The 23668-nt window shown below is 44.8% G+C and overlaps 1 protein-coding gene across 1 annotated transcript; it reads left to right on the top strand.

The window, feature by feature from the left end:
* The first annotated feature begins 10870 nt into the window (after positions 1-10870).
* Positions 10871-20716, top strand: LOC125308202 (claudin-4-like). The gene is made up of 3 exons (XM_048264538.1): positions 10871-11350; positions 12021-12028; positions 19556-20716. The coding sequence occupies exons 1-3, from the start codon at positions 10875-10877 to the stop codon at positions 20224-20226; spliced, it is 1155 nt and encodes a 384-aa protein (XP_048120495.1). The 5' UTR covers positions 10871-10874; the 3' UTR covers positions 20227-20716.
* Positions 20717-23668: the final 2952 nt, after the last annotated feature.

Raw genomic sequence — 23668 nt, 5'->3', positions numbered from 1 at the left:
CACCCATCTCTCTCTACCTCTTGCTCTCTCTCTCTGCCCCTCTCTCTCTCGTCATGAAACCTCCACATTGTCATCCCCTTATGAGTCATGGGTGGTTTAGCAGCCTGGCAACCATTTGACTTTCATGGCAACAAGGCTCAGCTTAGCTCAAGAGTGAAGACACACGTGCTTGGAAGGGTTTCGCAAATATTTGAACACAAATTACATTTTGCTTTGAAACGCGCGTGTGTGTGTTTTTTTTTGTGTACGTTAGGGATTATAGTGTGTTTTTAGTGTGTGTGTGTGTGTGTGTATGTGTGTGTGTGTGTGTGTGTGTGTTGTGTGCGTGCATGTGTGTGTGTTTTTGTAGGTTGCGATAGGTTCACATGATTTTTTTCTTTAAAGCTACTTTTGAAATTGCCCAGCAAAGCCTGATGTCGCAACACCACCACAGCTGCTGCGAAATCATCCCTCCGCATACACTGAAAGATTGAAGTATGGAGGCGATTCTGTGTGAAACTTGAATTCTTGAATTTCCCCTTGGGGATCAATAAAATATCTATCTATCTATCTAAAACAAGGACTTTAGGTATTTTTTAAACCGTTTTTTTAAAGAACACAGGCAAGCGCTAACAAAATTAAGCATGTTAAAGAACAATTCATAAGTATCTGTTTAAACAAATGATCTAACTTATGTGACACTCTAGCACGTGACATTGCACCTTCCGGAAGAGTTGATGAGCAATGAGCAATACGAAGCCATGCAAATACATTTTTTTTCTATCGTTCTCTCCCCCTCTCTCTCTTTCTCTCTCTCTTTCTCTCTCTTTGACTATGAGAAGGACATATCTGACAAAAGTGTAATGCAATTCAGTGATTACAGGAGAAATCAACACAGGCGACAAGCCAAAACAACTTCAACTTTTGAAGTGACTAGCGATAAGCAACAAGCGGATCGCTGTATAGGTGAACTAGGCTTAATAGAAGAGCACCCATTGCAGTTCAAAAAAATCATGCTGCAGAAGTACAGTAAATCAGTAATCAGACTGAAAGATCGGCATACAACATCACACCCAAACCACCACTGCTATATTATCATACCTCTCTCCTGACCAGATTACACACACACACGCACACACACACACACACACACACACACACACACACACACATGAAGAAAGCAGTTTGAGCCACTGCAGTCTGAGCCAGTTTGTCAGAATAAAGTAGCTGTTAGTATACAAGACATTGCACGTACGTGTGTGAAGAGACAAGAAGGGAGCTGACCTTACACCAGATGGCCTCAAAGAACCGAGAGAACAGGGAGAGATGCAGCCACAAACCCCTGGAGAACCGGCCGTCTTCAGGAGAACCGTGTTCTAGTTGCGCTCCACGCGGGGGAATGGGTCGTCTTCAGGAGAGCCAAGTTCTACTCACGCTCCACGCAAGGAATTGTCTGTTTTCAGAAGAACCGTGTTGTAGCCTCGCTCCACGCAGGGAAATCACAGAGAGTGTAAGAAAATGTTTGGGGGCCCGGTGTCGGCACAGGGGTGACAAACAAACACACACACACACACACACACACACACAAGCTGAGGTGGTTGCAGTTGTTGGTCGGAGTGGAAGGAGGGTGAAGAAGAGGATAGATGCCGATTGTTTCCACACTAGAAAGAGGCCCACTGTTTGCGGGCCAAACACGTCCTCTTGGGACAATAAAGGGATTCTTTAAGGATTATAGAACCTGCTTGGCACGGACCTACAGATAGGGTTCCTGTCGCACAGGTATACACTCACGAGGAATTTCCACAATTAGGGAGCGCGGAAAGACGGCTTTGGAGAATATCACCTTCACGGTGGGATTACACCAGAGCTCTCAAGGGCTTCAGCTTATCAGGGGCCCGTCCGCGAAAGTATTACTTTACACAACGATGTAAATGAATCAATGAAATCACTTCCACACACAGCAGTAGGGATTTCAAGAATCTTGTGCTGTTTTACAATTTGTAACTTGTCTCTTGTGCCTGGACTGTATGTGCGTGTCTGTGTGTGTGTGTGTGTGTGTGTGTGTGTGTGTGTGTGTGTGTGTGTGTGTGTGTGTATGTGTGTGTGTGTGTGCGTGTGTGTGTGTGCGTGTGTGTGTGTGTGTGGGTAAAGTGGGCAAAGCTGAAGCAGTGAAGTCTCTTCACACCACTGGGTTCCCCTTTACGTAGTTTGAGTCTGCGGCTCAACGCTGTGGTGGGCCATTTGCACCGACTTTCCGCTTAGACAGACTCTTGTGAAAGACTCTTTCGTCAGGAGCTCATGTGCCACCACACATCAGCAGGACAAAACCAAATGAATTCCTGTCTGCATATGTGTAAAGCAAAGCAAAGCAAAGCAAAGCAAAGCAAAGCAAAGCGAAGTTAAGTAAAGTAAAGTAAAGTAAAGTAAAGTAAAGTAAAGTAAAGTAAAGTAAAGTAAAGTAGGGTAAAGTAAAGCATTACAATATGACCTTTGTAAAGAAACATTGTTGATGTAGACAAAAACAGAACAGTTCTTTGGGTATCTAAAAGGTTACTGCTGTGGATTAAAGCTTGACTGTGTAAGTGCTTGGAGTGTATGACATTTAATTAGTATTTCTTTGATTGTGGAAAAACAGGTTCTGTATGTGCGCTTTGAACATGACTCCACTTGTGGCTAGCAGCAGTTGAGAAGATAACGTTTCACAGCAAACAATAGCCTACCAAGCACACATCTCATGCTGCCCTGCAGGTGACACTGACAAAAAGAAAAAAAAAAAACATATTTACCTTAAAATGTACAGTTTCATACCACACACAGGTTCAGCAGGTGTGGTTATCTATATACCAGACTGTGTAAACGGCACAATCACTAAAAGCTATGGAGAGAGGAGGGAGTTGTTGTATGTATGCCATTAATGTAGCAACCATTGAAAACAATGTAGATTGAAATGAGGGACCCCATTTGGTTTGGAAACGTTTGAGTGTTTCTCAGAAAGGTGCACAAGCAGCATAGCTAGTCACTTGGCATTTTTTTTTTTTGTTTGTTTGTTTGTTCTGGAAGACATTCACAGTCAATACAGTGCAGTTTAGAGCATTGGCAGCATGAGTGTAAAGTCTTTCATCAGGGCTTCTTCAGTAAAGCAGTGTTCGGTAGCTGTGTCCCAGAGCTATCTGAGGTTTACCTTGCCTGCTGAATACCAGTGTCCAATCATTTACTTGTGTGTGGAGAGTCTGACTCCACTGGGCACTGGTCTTTTGACCCCGGGTGGGCTTGGATTAACTATTACTGAAACCCACGGATGAGTGGTTCTCTGATCTCAAACACAGACACACACACACACACACACACACACACACACAGAGAAAGACAGAGCGTGAGAGAGAAGAAAGAGAGAACTGTGTGTGTGTGTGTGTGTGTGTGTGTGTGTGTGTGTGTGTGTGGACAGGTGTGTGATGTCACAGTGTTTTGCCCTGGGGTCATGCAGATAGGGTGGGGTCAGGGTTTCAGTGCTATGATGTTGTGTGATAGCAATCTCTGCCATTTCGAGCTAAACACAACCATTATGACTCACACATGTATGCATGACTGACAACAACAGGTCTTTTTCACAGCCAGTCATCAAATCGCCAGTGTTTACTTCAAACTCACAATGATCTTACTGTGTTTATTTGTTTCACATATTTATTTGTTGTTTGTGTCCAGTTGTTGCTCTTGTTTATCTCCATTGTTGTGAAATATTAAATATGGAAAAGCTAAGATGGACTTGTGGTGGCTTGTTATTCATTAATGTCATTCACAGCAGTACATTTCCTGTGCCTTAATGAAATGTTCTTGCTGTTGAAGCATTACAATGAGTGAGACGAGGAGGGTTGTTTAACAAAACATTGTTTGACAGGGTGTGCATAGGGACAAGCATTACTAGGTATGTGAGTCCAGTTACACTTAAAGACTAGTCAATCAACAGGACTGGAATAGAGATTTTTAGATGGGGCATTCAAGACAGCCTTTGTTACCTGTGCTATTATGCTGTCATATTGACATATTGTCCCTCTTAAAGAACAGAGAATTAACAGGTGTGTCTGCCCAGAAAGGGTTAATTTGTGCGAAATATCATTAAATAATATGATTTGGTACAAAATACTTATTTATATACACTATATTTCCAAAAGTATTGGGTCACCTGCCTTGACTCGCATATGAAATTAAGTGACATCCCATTCTTAATTCGTAGGGTTTAATATGATGTTGGTCCACCCTTCAACTCTTCTGGCAGCTTCAACTCTTCTGGGAAGGCTTTCCCCAAGGTTCAGGAGTGTGTTTATGTTGGACGAGAAGGCTTGGCTCTCAGTCTCCGCTCTAATTTACTCCAAAAGTGGGGTACGACAAAAGGGTATACAAAGGGTGGGCCGACGTCATATTAAACCCTATAGTTTATGATGTCACTTAAGTTCATATGCGAGTCAAGGCAGGTGACCCAATACTTTTGGCAATATAGTGTATATAACAAATATAACAAAATATGAGGAAATAAATTGAATGAATTTTCAATTGTTTTTTTTCCCCCTCAACATGTAGACTCAACCTTCTAGATAGAAACCACTGACTCATGCATGACAGAGACATTCATGATCACATGACAATATCACGACAGTTTCCATGTGCTGTCACTATGTTCATTTGTCTTGTTTCGTTTTCTCCATACCAGTAGTGCTGGAGGAAAAGGTAAATACAAAACTGTTCTTCCTGGTTCCTGACTGTCTTGGATCTGTTCTTGAATACATGAAGACGATGATAGCCTTTTATTTTTCCTCTGACTTGCCACCAATCTCTTGGGGTAGCCGTGGCCTACTGGTTAGCACTTCGGACTTGTTACTGGAGAGTTGCCGGTTCGAACCCCGACCAGTAGGCATGGCTGAAGTGCCCTTGAGCAAGGCACCTAACCCCTCACTGCTCCCCGAGCGCCGCTGTTGTTGCAGGCAGCTCACTGCGCCGGGATTAGTGTGTGCTTCACCTCACTGTGTGTTCACTGTGTGCTGAGTGTGTTTCACTAATTCACAGATTGGGATAAATGCAGAGACCAAATTTCCCTCACGGGATCAAAAGAGTAAATATACTTATACTTACAAACCATTTTCCTGTTGAAAACAGAATCACTGTGGTATCACATTTTCTACGTAAAATCCACTTGAATGGAATGGAATAGAATAGAAACAGATTTCCTATGGTCAGTAATTTGGACTTTGATTGATCACTAGTAAAAGGCTTCCAGAACAGGATAATTTTACGTGCTTTTTGTTTGATGACAAATAACTGACAGTTAAAATGGTCTCTCTGTTGGAGTTGCGCAACACAGAGTTGTGTGAATTGTTTTATGCCTGAGGCGTTTCTTCGTCATACACACATAAGCCAGCAGTTTCATGGAAGTCTGTGAGGAATTCTGGACATTGTTTACTTGTGAGTTTGGGACTTACTCAATCTTTCTGGTTTGTGATGCGTGTCCTGTATTTTTTTGTTTGTTCTGTCAGCTCTTCAGGTGAGTGATCAGGTGGGACGTCCCAGAGATTCTCACCTGTCACAGGGACAAAACCTCATGAAGCCGACGAAACTGTGTCAGATCTCTCTCAGAGCACTATCTTGACATTCTCTCTAAACTTAGATTATTTTCAGGTAATAAGAATTCAAATGTTCTAGCATTTTTAACAACACACCACATTTTTAAAGACAAAGCTAAAAAAAATAGAGGACTCAGAAGTCACTGATATTCATGACCGGAGACATTAATTTAATTTATTTTCATTTTCACTTATTATGATATGGCAATTAGTAATATTTTGGTTAAACTTTACTTGACAGTATCGACATAAGAGTGACATGACACTGTCATGAACGTGTCATAAACAAGTCATAAACGTTTATGACATTATGCTTTTGTCATTAAGTGTCATTCGTTTTTTGTCATAATAAATTAGGGTTAGGATTAGGGTTAGGTTTATGGTTAGGGTTAGTTTTAGAGTTAGGATTAGGGTTAGAGTTCATGTGTCATGACAGTGTCATGTCACTATTATGTCGATACTGTCAAGTAAAGTGTTACCAATATTTTGAGATGTCACACAGAGTCATTTAGATCTCAGTTGACACAAACATTTTTGTATGCAGTAAGGGTAATCCTTAAAAGCCTGAACTTGTGTATACAGGGTTTGTGTCTTTCATTTTTTTATCATGTATTGGAATGTGTTTAGCGTAAAGCAACAAACTAAAAGGAATGGAAAAACAAACTAACAAAATAACATATCCCACGAAACCTGATGTGTATTGAAATTCACTCTCTGCTGTCTCTGCTGTCGTCTCTGAGAGGCTTGTGTGGGCTTGTTACTCGGTGCAGTATTGTTAGGTCAGAGACACGTGTACGGGCCTGTTACTTGTCACAGCGCCGGCCAAGAGCAAAGAACTCGGAGAGAGGCGTGGGAAGAGGCACCTGTCGCTCGTCTGGAACCGGTCCGCCTAGCTGCCGGCTCCCACAGGTGCATCTGGCGAGCCTCTGTGGCGTGTCAGATCATGAGTGGTGTGCGGCGTGAATTGCAGCGCTGTACAGTGCCAGGCTGAACACAAACACACACGACACACCTGTGCCCTGGTGCACCTGTTCACCTGTGACCACCCCCCACCTCACCTACGTTTAGCGTTAGTCCAGCAGAGGGCGCACTGCGCTGCACCTCTCAGCACCGTGCCAGGATGAAGGTGCACCCACCACACTGGGCACCTGTTCACCTGTTCACCTGTGCAGCCGTTCACCTGTTCACCTGTGCAGCCGTTCACCTGTTCATCTGTGCAGCCGTTCACCTGTGCAGCCGTCCACCTGTGCAGCCGTTCACCTGTGCAGCCATTCACCTGTTTATCTGTGCCACCGCTCTCACTGTCATACTGTAAACCTGCACCCCAACCCAACACAGACACACACACACACACACACACACACCATTATTCACTTAACAGCCTATAATAGCTAACCAGACTCCCAGTAAATCCACCGGGTTGGTCTGTTTAAAGGCACCATGCTGTGTGCTGTTTCATGCAAGTCATCATTGCCCTTCAGCCGGTTAGATGCAACAAATTGGACTAATTTAACATTTTTGCTTTTTACTTTTTATTATTTGTTAATTTGTGTGTTTATGTCTTTGTGTGTTTATATCTGTGCTTTACGGGTACATTGGTGACCTATGCCACTCCATCCAGCATCTTGTTTCTGTTTAATGTAAATTATTTGTGAATTTGTCTGTTTATGTATTGATGTCTGTGAGTTGAATGCTCTTTATTAAATGGAATCTCTGGTGAAAGTGTTCACCAGACTGTGAAAATATATGGAGAGAGAAAGAGAGAGAGAGAAGAGAAAGAGAGAGGGAGAGAGAAAGAGAGAGGAGTGTGTGTGTGTGTGTGTAAGCACAAACAGTCCCTCCCTGTTATATACTGAGTTTTAGACATGCTGAGGCAGAGATGTGGAACAGTTTGGACACCTTTGTGTACCCAAGAAAAATACTGTGGGTACTAGTGTGTGTGTGTGTGTGTGTGTGTGTGTGTGTGAGAAAGAGAGAGAGAGAGAGAGAGAGAGATTAATTTATATATACTTTTTAAACCTATAATTCAAAACACTTACACCTTGAGAACTGTTATTACTTTAGTGAGTTATAAAATACTAAAACAGCTGATACTGTATATCACCACCAGAAGATAAACTGATAAGATCTACAACAGAAAGAAATTTGTCTCCATAAACTTTTACACACATTCATATTTAAATATCCTTGCTGAGACCTGATCTGACCTGAAAAAGAGCAAATATATTGTTTTCCCTTTATTTTTTTTAAGTACAAATAAAATACAGCTTTCAAATCAACTGCAAACTAAAAGACCTTTTATTTCATTTTATTTCCTTTACTTCATTTTGATTTGCCAGGTCCTCTGAGAATGGATACTCTGTTGACATTTAACAACACAAATGCCAACGTAGCAACAGGTTTTTTTGGAGTAAGATTTCATCTATGTGATAGCCAGGGGAGTGTATCATCATTGCCTGGTAAGCATTTTAATAGCTCTGTTTAATAGGTTGTATATAGCTACTGTAAATTCCTTTATCAACAATGAACAATCCAAACCTGTATAAAACAGAGAGAGAGAAGGAGACGGTGTGTGAGTGTGTCTGAGTGTGTGACTGTATTTATTGTGTGTGCATAAAAGACTATCCAAATGAAATGTTATGAAACACACAAAAACAGCCAGTGTGTGTGTGCGTGTGTGTGTGTGTATGTGCGCGCTTGCGCGTGTGCGTGAGTGAGTGTGTGCCTGAATCTGCTCCACACCCCTCTACTCACAACAGGAGTATGTCAGAGGGTGTGGCTAGAGAGAGTGACCTCACCCATGTTTACCTTCAAAATCAACCCCTCACCTATCAGCTCTCGGTTCACGGCCTCCCAGCAAGGGTGTGTGTTGGGGGGGGGGGGGGGGGTTGCTCCACAGCTGAGCCAGAGGACTGGACTTGGCCTGTGTTTCGACCAGATGTTGCCCAGGTCTATACGACGACCCCTTAATAGTGTGCTGACAGACTCCCCAAGTCAATGTGCCAAATATCAAACATCATAGTAAGCACCAGAGTCATCATGATGTATGGGACTGCCAAATTGTCTGTTAGTGTATGGTCACACCTACCAGCTATTCGGCTAACAAATGTTTGTATACGCGCTGGAGATGAATTACCTGCAGCAGAGGAGGCGATAAGAGCAGGCTTGGTGTAGAGTTTGCTGTCGGAGATGTGAGGTAGGCTTGGGGGTTTTCCTAGCCGATACCAAAAGGGGGCCTTCCAGGGAGTCGCTCTCGGTTTAAACATTAAGTAACCCTATCAGTGAGTGTAAATTTTGAAAAATGCTTGTTGTGTCACATTACCCATATGCTAATTCTTCTCTGGAATCATTGGCCTATTGACAGTGCTCTACAGAGGTGGACTTGTGGCACTTGACTCTCCGTCTTTGAGAAGTTTCCAGGAGTAAATATTAATTCCTTTAGGAGCTGCTGTGGCACAAGCAACAGCACCAATACCAGACTCGGGTCCCACGGGAACCCGGGTTCGACTCCGACCAGCGATCATCTCCCGATCCTACTCCATCTCTCTCTTTCCTGATCCTACTCGGTCTCTCACTTTCCTGATCCTTCTCCATCTCTCTCTTTCCTGATCCTTCTCCATCTCTCTCTTTCCTGATCCTTCTCCATCTCTCTCTTGCCCTATCCTTCTCCATCTCTCTCTTTCCTGATCCTTCTCCATCTCTCTCTTGCCCTATCCTTCTCCATCTCTCTCTTTCCTGATCCTTCTCCATCTCTCTCTTTCCTGATCCTTCTCCATCTCTCTCTTGCCCTATCCTTCTCCATCTCTCTCTTTCCTGATCCTTCTCCATCTCTCTCTTGCCCTATCCTTCTCCATCTCTCTCTTTCCTGATCCTTCTCCATCTCTCTCTTGCCCTATCCTACTCCATCTCTCTCTTGCCCTATCCTTCTCCATCTCTCTCTTTCCTGATCCTTCTCCATCTCTCTCTTGCCCTATCCTTCTCCATCTCTCTCTTTCCTGATCCTTCTCCATCTCTCTCTTGCCCTATCCTTCTCCATCTCTCTCTTTCCTGATCCTACTCCATCTCTCTCTTTCCCACCTGCTACCTTTCACTCTCAACTGTCCTGTCTCTAAAGACAAAAAAAAAAATCCTTTAGTCAATTCATGTGATGATTGTTTTTCAGCATAGCAGATTGCAGTGTGAGAAGGGGAAAAGGCTACTGGTTGATTCCCGTCATTCACACATAAATTCATTCAGGCGGCTTTGCTCTGGAAGCATTCATCTAGGTTCTGCCTGCCTGAGCCATTGGAGTCAAGGAGGGGATTATGTGTCCTCACTCAGGACTCAACAAAGACAGCGATTGTCACTCCACTGGGGTGGGCATCATCAAGATGGAAGGAGTGACTCAGCGCTTTTACGGCAAGGTTAATGAGGAAACATGACTAAGGTCTTCTCTTTCAGCATAAGGGGGCTGTATTTCAAATACTGGCAGAGGCACTTTTGTGTCAGATCTGATACTTGTGATGTGTTGTAGAGTGTAAAGGATCTGGTTTGACAGTTCATCAGCTTCAGAATGACATGGTGTCATTTGTCATCGCTTCACAATCACAGAACATTTCTGTGTCCACCCCAAAGGCTCCCCCTTCTGTCCTTTATCTCTCTCTTTCCTCTCTCTGAATCCCTTCAATCTCTCGTTCTCTCTGATTCTCTCTATCTTCCTCTCATTCTTTCTCTCTCTCCTTCCTGTCTGATCCCCCCACCTGTCTCTCCTTTGCTCTGATTCTCACTCTCTTCCTCTCATTTTATCTCTCTCCTCTTTCTTTCATTTTATCTCTCTTCTCTTCCTCTCTCCATGTTCTTCTTCTCTTCTTTTGTCTCTCCTTCGCTCCCATTTGTGCCCACCATACCCCCTCTCTCCCTCCCTCATCCCTCTCTCCCTCTCTCCTTAGAAAAGACACCTTCAGCACCTTGAGCCAGTGAGAGATCCGATCTCCTCGCTTAATCCCGAGGGCTGGGCCTCCTTATACCCTCACACATGGCCACACACACGTACACACACACACACACACACACACACTCACTCACACACGGGCACAGAGCAGCTCACACACACACCCAGTGAGTGAGAGGGGGAAAGAGAGAGAAAGAGAGAGAAAGACTCACACCCCACACACACACACACACACACACACACACACACACACAGTGTGCTGAGCAGCTTCCACCCTCATTCTCTCTGTGCTCTGCCTCATCGCTCCTCTCCTCTCGTCTGCTCTGCTGTGCGCTGCGCTCCAATTGGTGAGGATGCCCTCGGCCGGCGTGGAGATCCTGGGCATGATCCTGGCGGTGGCCGGCTGGCTGGGGGTGATGGTGGCCTGCTGCCTGCCCATGTGGCGCGTGGTGGCCTACGTGGGCCAGAACATCGTGATGGCGCAGGTGATCTGGGAGGGCCTGTGGATGAGCTGCGTCGTCCAGAGCACCGGTCAGATGCACTGCCGCATCTACGAGTCCATGCTGGGGCTCGCCGCCGACCTGCAAGCCTCCCGCGCCCTCACTGTCACCGCGCTCCTGCTGGGCGTGCTGGGCATCGCGCTGGCCGTGGCCGGCGCCAAGTGCACCAACTGCGCCCGCGACCCGGCCAGCAAGCCGCGGCTGGCGCTGGCGTCTGGATTGGCGTTCGTGGGCGCGGGGCTGCTGCTGCTGGTGGCCGTGTGCTGGACGGCCCACACCATCGTGCTGGACTTCTACAACCCGCTGCTGGAGGAGACGCAGAAGAGGGAGTTCGGGAAGTCGCTGTACTTTGGCTGGGCGGCGTCGTGCCTGCTGCTGCTCGGCGGGGCGCTGCTCTCGTGCTCCTGCTCCTGTGCTCGGGCACAGCCTGGCACCCACGCTGGCACTAGCGCCGGCGCCTCCGCGCCCACGCTCTCGCACGGCAGCCGTGCCCGCTACTCCGCCGTCAAAGCCCTCTCCCTCGACGGACACGAGAGGAGAGACTACGTCTAGCAGCAGCAGCTATGACCCTCCAGCCACATGACAGTCCGTTCTGGCCCAGATATGGCCCAAATCTGGCCCATGTGAGGCCGGGTTCTGGACTGGGTTAGCGGGGCTCCTGTCTGGGATGGCTGGATCAGTGGACCGGACACTGCCGTGGTCACAGTGGACCAACTGAATCATGGAGCTGCATGCGAGATACAGAAGTCACAGCCATATAGCTAAGATAAAGGACACAGGCTTCAGTAAGCATGAAGAGGAGCTTGGACACTCATCTTTGAACTGAGTCCTCTTTTTCTTTGCCACAGGACACGAGGACACGAGTGGACTTCAGTAACATGTTTGATCATGGTGTGGGGTGAGTGAGGTAATTCAGATTACAGTAAGAACTGATTGTCTTTGAAGCAGCCATGCAGTATTTTACTGAAGGGGTAAGATGTCATTATTTCTTTCATCCAGTTTATTCTGTTTTTTACAGTCCCATCTGTCTGTCTATTGGGTGACACATGTTGAATAGCCGATACTTATCTTATCGATACATGGATCCATTGTAGACTGTACCAATAAACCTGGAAAGGCATTAAATGTTTATTAAACACAGACCTTTCTGAAAGTACAGTGTTATCATTATTATCTTCTTCTGAAATAATCCTCCCAACGACAAGATAATACAGATGTATTGATCAGTTGAATGATATTAGTACGTAAGTCACTTGTATGTCACACTCCACACATTCCCTCTCTGTAACATAAACTGTGTGCGTGTGTGTGTGTGTTTGTGTGTGTGTGTGAAGTGACTGATATATATTTATGTGTGTTGTTCTTGTAATCCTCATCAGTGATTTTTAATGACTTTAATCATGGCCATAAGGAACATACACTGATAAGCAGCAGGCAGAGGGGGCCTTTTTGCTCAGATATATCTGTTGGACCAGCCAGAGAGCAATAACTTCCTTATCTCCGGGGACCAATCAGCACTGGTATGCTTTATGGGGCAATCATTAGATGGAGGGAACTGGCTGACCTGAGTGGAGAAAAAGGAGAAAAAGAAAGAAAGAGAGAAAAAAGAAAGAAGAGAGAATGTGGTGAATGTGGTGTGTTTTGAGGTCTCTCACAAAAGACCTCAGCGACTTCTCCAGAGTAGCGTTCATCTAAGTATCACCTGTCAGGCCCGGGTCTTGGAGGGGTGCTACACACATACATATACATACACACACACACACACACACACACACACACAGCAGTTAGGTGTACAGTTTCAGAGAAAGAGCCAGCAAGGACAATGGGGGGCTTGTTTTAAGGAGGGGGGGGGGGGGGGGGGTGGTCCCTGGTGTATCCTTCTGAATCCACTCTTCAGCTCAAGAGAGAGTAACTGAGCCCTCTCTGCCTCACATGAAAGACCATGTCCTCCTCAGATACTCTAAATTGTGTGTGTGTGTGTGTGTGTGTGTGTGTGTGTGTGTCTGTGTGTGTGTATGTGAGTGCGTGTTTGTGTGTGTGAAAGTGTGTGTTTGTGTGTGTGTGTGTGAGAGAGAGTGTGTGTTTGTGTGTGTGAGAGTGTGTGTGTGAGAGTGTGTGTTTGTGTGTGTGTGAGAGAGAGTGTGTGTTTGTGTGTGTGAGAGTGTGCGTTTGTGTGTGTGAGTGTGTGTTTGTGTGTGTCTGCGTACTGAATACTGTGCAAGACTAGAGCTGTTCGACTCATCCCCACTTCGAACTACAATGAAATCACAGGTCATACGAGAGATCGCTCTCATCGAGATACATAATCTCTTTGCCAATATCCATATCACCAAACACACCTTAACAGAGCTGAATAACAAGGCGGTGTGCATAGTAAGACGCTGGGTTGGCCTAAATACACATTCAACAAGAAACGTTGTGCTCCAGAGGACAGGAGAGGGAGGGCTGGGACCCTCACACAGAGTGGCCATTATGTTGCCACCAAAATATGCTTAAACTCGATGATTAAAAATGCTTCATAATGACGACTCAGCTGTGTGTGAACTAGCCCGAGCCACACTATGACTGCATTTCAGTAAAGAAAAAAAAAAACGAACAAAACGAAACTTGATAAAAACACACAAGATTTCGACATGCACTCAGACTGGCTTGATTTGAATGACCTCTCCTCAGTAACCACACAAACATTCAGCAGTGCTGGAAGAATCCATCTTCACATCCAGTCGACATCAATGACAACTTGATTACAGACCCAGGCATTACGGTGGAGGCAACCACCACACAAAGCGACAGCTTACAGCATCTCAATGCTTAAAACTCCAGAAGATTGGTACTCAATTACTTCCAAAAACACATGATCCATGCACACCTGGTGAGTGTATTTAAGGGATTGTTCTCTCTTTTGATTTGGAAACTTCTTCATTCTTGCAGACACTTTTCCGCTCGACACATTTCCACTTTTGCAGGCACCTTTGGGTCATCTCCCTCCCACTGGCACCTTCCCTTCTCTATCTCTTTAGCATTATACTGACCTTGGCATACACACACTTGCATATACATGTAATACCTCAATACTCAAAACTCCAGAAGATCTGGACTCAATTACTTCCAAAAATGCATGATCCAGCACTGGATACGCCTACAAGGAAAATCTGCCTGCCTGCCTGTTACGACTATCTGTGCCATTGCATGGGCAAAGCAGGCCTAGCTTTACAAATTGGCTGATCATGCACACCTGGTGAGGGTGAGGGGGTATTTAAGGGGTTGTTTTCTCGTGACTTGGACACTTCTTCATTCTTGCGGGCACCTTTGGGTGATGGAAAATAATATGGCTGACTTTGTCTCTCATCCATCAACTCTGGTCAGGTACAGCTCCAATCTGGTATGCTACAAATCTAACCAATCACCGCCCAGATTCTCAAGCACAACCAATCATCACTCACATCCTCCACAACCACAACCAATAATTGCTTTGGTCTTCCGCATCTACAACTAGTCATGACTAGATCTGTTTCTAGGTGACCTCCATCTGGGCCGAGAAGAATGAACCACACACACACACACACACACACACACACACACACACAGGATATGGAAAATCCATACGACTGCACCTGTACAGTAGCCTCCATGTTTGAGCTTGTGTGCACACCTACATGTCTCGTCTGCATAGATCCTGTTGGGTCTCTTATGTGTAAACATATTGACTGACAAGTCCATATCTCTGTCATAATGTCCTGTGAAGTATTCATGTCAGCGATGCTGGATGTTCTATATTGGAGTGTTTACAAGCTAAATGTGGCACGTAGCAGATGGAGGTGGGGGGTTAAAGAGTAACTAGCACATAAAAAAAGCACATAAAAATATAAATATAACTAGACACATAAAAAAAAGCACATAAAAATATAAATATAACTAGACACATAAAAAAAGTTAGCGTACTGTTTGACCCATAAAACTGGCTTGTGTTTGTGGGTCAACAACAGGACCATACCTGTCAACACTCCTGTTTTTCCCGGGTTTCTCCCGTATTTCAAGGTCATCTCCCAGCACCCTCCCGTTTTGTTATTTCTCCCGGAAAACTCCCGTAATTTGCATGGCCATCAAACTTCATTTTAAAATCATTGGTCCATTCAGGTTGCCAGATTGTGTATGAAATACACCCTACACATACACGATCACTTAGTTTCAATTTCAACCGTTTTGTCATAGGCTAAAACCTGGTGCCGACTGCGCAGCCTGAGTCTCTTCGTAAGCAAGCGGGCTAGTTGAATGGCCTACTCCAGAACTAGCTGTTGTGAAATTGTTGGGAATTTAATTGATTAACACATCACATAAACTGTTATTGAGTGTTGTTGATACACTGAACTTGTGCCCTCGGAACCAAATCTGACAGCAGGCAGCTTTGGAGTTTTGGAAGTAGGCTGCAGGCAGGCAGCTGGTGGATACATAACTGGCATGCGTAAGGAAATGGTAAGGTAAAAACAACGACCGAAATGCAGTGTTGAAACACGTGTATGAAACGTATTAAATATGCAAACACAGATCCGGTATCTCCCGTTTTTGGAAAGCTAAATGTTGACAGGTATGAACAGGACATCCCCTTGCGTTAAAGAGGGTGTGTGTGTGTGTGTGTGTGTGTGTGTCTGTGTGTGTGTGTGTGTGTGTTGTGTGTGTGTGTGTGTGTGTGTGTATGTGTGTGTGTTTGTGTGTGTGTGTGTGTGTGTGTGTGTGTGTGTGTGTGTGTGTGTGTGTGTGTCTGTGTGCAGTGGCGGATTTAGCAAATTGGGGGCCCAAGGCGAAGGTATGTATGGGGCCCCCCATCCGATCTTTAAAAGAGAACGAAAAAAAAATAGCCTACCGACTGAATGGTGGATAGGCAGGTAAAGCTAATCTACGGGAAAGTAAAGGTTGGAGAGGAGAAAAAAACCTTCCCCTTTAAACCCTGCTTACACTTCTTTACTCCAAAACGAAGATGGAAAGCAGAGAACACACAAGCACTGTAGCACTACACAAACTAATAGTCACGATAGCCCAACAGAGAAACCCGCCCCCCACCACCACCACCACCACCTAAAAAACCCCGGTGATGGCCCTTTAATTCCCCTTTACGCCTGTTTGCTTTTCTCCTACTCATATTATAGGCAACTTCTTGAAATATAATTGTTTTAATACTTATATACAGTATTAATTGGTACACTTTACATTTCTGTATACTATCTTGTCATAGCCTACACCAGAACGAGCATCAGGTGGCTGAAATGCAGTCATTTCTAACCTATTCCCAACTGCTGCATCTGCTTTGCACAGCTTGACATCTGATTATAACTTCACCATAGGGGCTACACAATTTAGCCAGCAATTGCTATATTTTGGATATAGGCTATAGGCTTAAATGTCACTCAGACAGACCGAGAGAATTGTTTTTTACTCCAGCCGACAGTCTGTCCTGCATTGACAAAATGCTGCATAGCCTAAACAAATGTTGTAGTTTTTCTACTTTTTTTACTTGTATGCTCGATTTCAAACTATCTACTTTGTGAATGAAGTTGTAGCCTACTTTCCTTTGTTCAATGAGCTTGTTGAACGATGCTGGCAAGCGTGTCCCTGTTTCCCTGTCATCATGTCATTGCTCTCGTCTCGTTGTTGCTGCACCTTCCAGTGAAGTTTTCTGAGCTGTTAGATTTATAGAACATCTTCTTCCGTATAATGACACGGGCTGATACCACATAAGCCAGTCGTAACTTTTATAATCGTGGGGCAACGCTTTGGGCGAATTCGCGATGTAGGCCTAATTCACTAACGAACTGGCATGAGAGGGGAGATTTTCTGACGTTTCAACAACGAAACAGAGTTTGCCATCATTGCAAGAAGTAAGCAAATTTGTCGCTAGTCGCTAGATGGCATTTTCTCTTGCTAGGGATGGCCAAAAGTCACTTAATCTAGCGACAAAGTAAATTGGCAACACTTTCCCAGACGTCCTTTGTGTTTATCTTTCGCGCAACGCACGTTACAGACTAGTCCATTTCATTGTGGAAGTAGGGGGTGTATGTGTAGGGACATAACCATGAACTGGACATTTTAACTGCTACGTCAATGTTTTAACGTATTTCTTAAGAATATTATTACAATTTACCATACTTTTGAAGCGTTCATGATGACAAGGGGTTTTTATTTTTTTTTAATTGTGGTTGGGGGTCCCCCTACTAAGACTACTGGTAGGGGGCCCCAAGCAGCCACCTACCTATGCCTCTATGTTAAGACTGCCCCTGTCTGAAAATGACAAGAGGAGGAAGAGAGATAGAGGGGAGGGGGATGGAGGGATGGAGAGAAAGCAAGAGTGGGAGAGGTAGAGAGGAGGAGAGAGAGTGATAGAGTGATAGAGAACTGAAGGAGAGGGAGAGAGGGGGCAGAAAGAGAGTGAGATGGAAAAGGTGGGAGAGAAAGAGAGGGAGGGAAAAAGGAGCAAGAGGGAGAGCAGGAGGGAGGGATGGTGGGAGAGAATGAAAAAAGTGTGTGTGAGCGTCCCTCTCTCATGAGCAGTGGAGAGTGTTAAAAAGTGTGTGTGAGCGTCCCTCTCTCATGAGCAGTGGAGAGTGTTAAAAGTGTGTGTGAGCGTCCCTCTCTCATGAGCAGTGGAGAGTGTTAAAAAGTGTGTGTGAGCGTCGCTCTCTCATGAGCAGTGGAGAGTTTAAAAAGTGTGTGTGAGCGTTCCTCTCTCATGAGCAGTGGAGAGTGTTAAAAAGTGTGTGTGAGCGTCGCTCTCTCATGAGCAGTGGAGAGTGTTAAAAGTGTGTGTGAGCATTCCTCTCTCATGAGCAGTGGAGAGTTTAAAAAAGTGTGTGTGAGTGTTCCTCTCTCATGAGCAGTGGAGAGTGTTTACCTCATACTGCTGAGCCCAGGGGCCTGACCGACAAGCCTAACCCTGAATGGAGCCCGATAACATGTTCACTTTGAACACACCCCAACCCACACACAGACACACACACACACACCAGCCCTGCTCGATACGGCTAACTTACTCCGCAAACTTTACACTTTGTCCCTTTTCCCTTGGAGAAAATGACACACCTGTGTTAACTGAGAAAGACAACATTTTTTACGTGTGCAGACATGCGGACACGCACACACACACACACACACACACACACACACACACACACACACACACACACACACACACACACACACACACACACACACACAAACACCACTAATTAAACTTATATGTGGTGCATAATAGAGATGAGCCTTTCAGAATATACTGATATATTTGTGTGGCCCAAAATGAGGTGCAATGAACTCTGGGCTATTTTGGAATCTACTGTATTCCACTATCTGGGTCATTTTATCATTGACTAAAGGTACATATGACCATTAAAAAAATAAAGAGATGTGTGTGGATGGTTTTTGGACTTCACATATCTGGTTACTTTGCTATTTTGTGATGTTTTAGATAAGATTTGAACTGATAGAGGTCACTTACATAAAGTAACGACATCACATGTTTGCTGCGCATGGGACACCAGCACTACGGCGCATCACTTGTAAAAGAATGTAAATGAGTTTTATGTTTGAGTTAAGTGTTTATTGGGAACATAAAGTCAAAAATACCCTTGGGGGATGTCTGCAAGTGAAGTTATGGGAGGTTAACCATTGACCACAGACCGACCTCACAACCACTACATGGGTTTGCCCAGATGCTCATCTCATCAGGCCCAATCAGAGACATGAAAGTGATGGTCATTCTCATCAATGGGCTATTGACCATAGAGAAGAGCTTTACAGCTCCGATCGCATCAGCGGCTTCAATCGTAAGAGTACACACAACAGGAGAGACAAAAAGCTCACCGCAAAGTAACCCAAACACTATCGAGCGTCCACTGTTCTTATCTGCCAAGGTCTCACTCCTCAGTGCCCTGAACACAGAGGCCCAGTTACTCTTTAACTTCCACATCCACAACAGTTAAAGGCCTGCCTGCGGTTATCTATTCACTGCCTCCCCCGACCCCACACACAAACACACACACACACACACACACACACACACATAGGTGGAAGCTACTGCGAATGGAGAGAGAGCATCATTAGGAAGTCCCCCCCGCCCTGCTATTCCAATAGCGTCCTGGCGTCCAAGCGTCCTGACCAATCCCCTGGAGAGTCTTCCCCCCCATGCTGGCTCCTCCTGTGGGCTTAGGGCTTGGGTGCGGGGAGGGTATAAAGGCCTGGGCATATGACCCGTGGAGCTTTCTGAGTGTTTGAAGTTTCTAGAAGCTTCTCTTGCGTGACCTGGGTGATTAGACGTTTTTGCGAGGGAGTGGGAACGAGAGAGAGAGAGAGAGCAAGAGAGCGAAAGAACGAGAGAAAGTGCAAGAGAGTGAGAGTGAGAGAGAAGGAAAGAGAATACAGGAGAGAGAAAGAGAGACAGACGGAGACAGGTGTGACTTGCAAGTGGACTTGTGGACCCTGCGTGGACACACACACTCTTAAACACGCTCACAGACATACACACACACACACACACACACACACAGTCATGGTGGCGTTTGGTCTGGAGGTCCTAGGGGTGACCCTAGCAGCCGTCGGTTGGATCCTGTCCATCGTCTCGTGCGCGCTGCCCATGTGGCGTGTGACGGCCTTCATCGGCGTGAACATCGTGACGGCACAGACCATCTGGGAGGGCATCTGGATGAACTGCGTGGTGCAGAGCACGGGCCAGATGCAGTGCAAGATGTACGACTCCATGCTGGCTCTGCCTCAGGACCTGCAGGCCGCCCGCGCCCTCTGCGTGGTGTCCATCGTCCTGGGCATACTGGGCGTCCTGGTGTCCATCGTGGGCGCCAAGTGCACCAACTGCATTGAGGACGAGGCGGCGAAGGCGCGCGTGATGATCGCCGCCGGCGTGGCCTTCCTGTGCGCCGCCCTGTCCCAGCTAGTGCCCGTCTCCTGGACGGCGCACACCATCATCGCGGACTTCTACAACCCGCTGATCAATGAGCAGCAGAAGCGGGAGATCGGCGCGGCGCTCTACCTGGGCTGGGCGGCCGCCGCCATGCTGCTGGTGGGCGGGTCCATCCTCTGCTGCTCCTGTCCCCCCAGCGCCCCCGAGAAGAAGTACCTGCCGCCCGGCCGCATGATGTACGCGCCCTCCAGGTCTGTGGCGCACAGCGTGGCGCACACGCACGAGAGGAGAGATTACGTCTGACCGGGCCCACACACGGAGCGGGGGACGTCTGGACGAGGATGAAAAAGAGGAGAGTTTAAAAAAAAAAAAAAAAGACATTTGCGGCCTTCAAGGTGTGTTCTGCTTCCTAGAGGGAAGGGACTGTCTTCCGGGAATTGAGGAAATTGTGTAAATATTTTCTTGCCAAACAGACTTGTGCCAATCACTGATGAAAAGAGAGAAAAGATTTGCACCCTTACTTAGACTTACTTGCTTTTTTTTTACTGAGAAGTAGCCATACCCTTTTAAACGCTGGTGTGAATTGATTCTGTTTTCTAGATATTTATTGTAACTAGCTATGACTCCCTGTGAAAAGTCATTACACTGTTTTCAATGCACTGTGTTTTTATGTATGTGTGTGCGCAGTTAGTTGTGTATTCCTTAACCTGGCACATGAATCTTTGCACTGTGTGCTACACTGGCTGAGAGAAATGCATTTGTACAGAAATAAACCCGATAGTCAATTTCAAAACAACTTTGTTGATATATTTTTTCTTTCCTTTGATAAGCAGAGCATGTGGAAGATAGGGATTTCTAAGCACGTCATAAATCATTAAGTGATTCACAGAATGAATCACCTTTTTGCTTGCTTGGCTTCAGCTTGTTTGGATGAGATTCCAAGTCCAGAATAATTACTCATTTTCTCAGATTGATTTTTGACATACATAAACAGTTTTTTAACTTATCCCATCTGGTTTTCCTCACATTAGAGTAGACTGCTACAAAATATGTATTTTATCTTCATTACTGTATTTAGCCAGTGAAGAGGCACTCTGTGCCTTGTTTTTCAATCAAGTTCATTCTCCTTTGGTTCTTCATCCCACAATATTTTGCTGAATCAAGTTGAAACTACATGTGTGGGTTTTTTATTTACCTAGTGAACACAAAGCAAAACAAACTGTGTTGTGTAAGACACAAATGAAAACACAAACCCTCTGGGCCTTGGCATGGCATCCACCTCCGCTCCCCAGGCACTGGGCACAGGACAGTCCGTCCACACTCTCTCACATTAGATATCCACAGTACACATCAAACAGAATAGTGCTGTAGCCTAATGTTTTGGAGTACCTTGGAAAGGACTACACCTACTGTAATGTAAGTGTTCATGGTGTTGTGCAGATGCTGTCATATATTTTGACACTGTTTACCACTTCCATTCTATTAAATGTAGCAGAATCTTGACTCATGTTCCTACAATAGGTTTCAGCTATTTGGTTCCTTTTGAGTTCAGTTAGCATCGATTGTGTCTTAGGCTATGTCCACTCATAGCCAGATATTTAAGGAAAAATCCACACAAGAGATCCATACAAAAAAACTCTTTGTTTTTGATCAGTGAAGGAAGGAGGAAAAACATTTGTTTTTAAAAATACCCCGGTACATGTGGGCGTGGCCTAACTTATTGACTATGTACATATGTGACTGTGAGGGTAAATTCCAACCACATGAAATAAAACAGCTTTGTGCTGATTCTTATTAGTCGACTCTCGGGTGGGAAGCTCTTCAGGAGGACACTGATATCCACAAGAGGGCCCCAAAATCAACAGCCTACAAAAAGGCATCCAAAAAAAAAAGTCGCTAGAGAAAGACCCTTTCTCCTTCACCAGGCCTCCACTTAGCCCACTTCAGGAGAAACAAAAAAAGGAAAGCTTGGGAAAGCTGGGCTAGTGAGGTACAGTATGTGTGTGTGTGTGTGTGTGTGTGTGTGTGTGTGTGAAACTGACCATGTCTCCTGGGCCAGCTGGCTTCTCTCTCCACAAGAATCCCCACCTTTGTCAGTTATCCCAACCGCCACCCCCACACACACACACTCCGTCTCCCACCATCCCTGACTGTCCGAAACCTGCCAGGAACAATGGTTGTTTCAGGGCCCCTGCGCTGCTTGTCATCACTGGGATGGATAGGAATGTTAGAGGAGCACTAGCCACATCTCTGGCCTACATTCTGCAGCCTGTGGCCACTCACAAGGAATCCGAGGTCAGAGGCGGACGTGACAGGTAGGCATAGCTGCTGGCCACATCAAAGATTGCACGTCTCAAACACACACTCTCTCTCACACACACACACAAACACTGACCCCCTCAGTATGGAACTCTCAGCAACACAACCACAGATCATTCACCAATTACCCGTGCTTTGGGGGATCGGGGTGCATTCCCTTATGAAAATGAATGAATTGGAGAAAGTTGCAGCTCATCTTTCCCCTGACTTAAGAAGACTTATAAAGACAAAAATGCCCTCAAGCCATTACACATGTGCGTGAACACTTGAGGAAAGTACTGAGAGAGCACTACAAACAGAACAAACATTGTCTAACTAATCTTCTATGTGTGTGTGTGTGTGTGTGTGTGTGTGTGTGTGTGGACAAAATGTAAGCAGACTGTTGAAAGGTTTGTGTGTGTGTGTGTGTGTGTGTTGTGAAAAAGGGGAACTTTTCTGCCTAAAGTACCCTTTCTGTAGTTTATTATATTATCAAGTTTGTACATCCAAGTATTATTCCAATGCTTTGAGCTTGAGGCTGTAGTAGACAGATAACAGGTTATGGATGCATTAATGGGTGTGTTTTGTAGTATATGATTGTGTCATTATTTTAACATGAATGACAAAAACCCACTGTGCTGGGTTAATAATAACAACTTATTATTATGTTCAATTGTGTCAACCAAGTAAATTCAACAAGATTAGTAAAACAAATGTCATATTATGTCATATTAAAATGTCATATTAACTCATTCAACAAGACCTAGTCTTGGCTGAATTTGTTGGTACCCATGCAGATAATAAATATAATGTAAATATATGCTTTTATTATAATAAAATAATGCTTTGTTTTGTGCTTAAAATGTGACATTCAAAACATTTATTTGCATGATGTATTTAATCTTGTAGTAATTCAGCCTATTTGAATGGAGAAAGTATTCACTCTGCAGTTTGTTATCATTGTGTAGACCTTAATGAACAAGGACCAGAGAAATCAATGGAAAGAGTTGCCTGGGTGGGCTCAGAAATACATTTATACAGTAGACAAGCATGTCAAATGTAAAGGCTACTGGAACATCTCCAAGGTTATTTTCAAAATTTTTGAAAATTTTGAATTTTTTGAAATTGTAAGTGCTCCACATTAAAATCACTCGAGAGCAAAAATATGCTTTCCTCCCTAATGCCAAAAAAATCAATCAAAGGGTCATGCTACAATTTTCTAAGCTGTGTCTATCCATAATCGAAAAGGCATATCTCAGCAACGAAATAAGATATCAGACTGAGGTTTTCTATATGATAGTCATAAGACATGGGGAACTGTGAATACAATCCATGTTGATATGGAATAACCCTGAATGGAAATGTCTGGCATGATTTAATAAGCTTTATTTAACATCAGGCCTTTCAAATAATTTTCTGACATTACTAAAAATATTCCACCGAAGGA

The sequence above is a fragment of the Alosa alosa genome, chromosome 15 (genome assembly GCF_017589495.1).
Source record: "Alosa alosa isolate M-15738 ecotype Scorff River chromosome 15, AALO_Geno_1.1, whole genome shotgun sequence".
Taxonomy (NCBI): domain Eukaryota; kingdom Metazoa; phylum Chordata; class Actinopteri; order Clupeiformes; family Clupeidae; genus Alosa; species Alosa alosa.
Note: the sequence above shows the minus strand (reverse complement) of the source record. Positions and strands in the feature narration are given on the sequence as shown.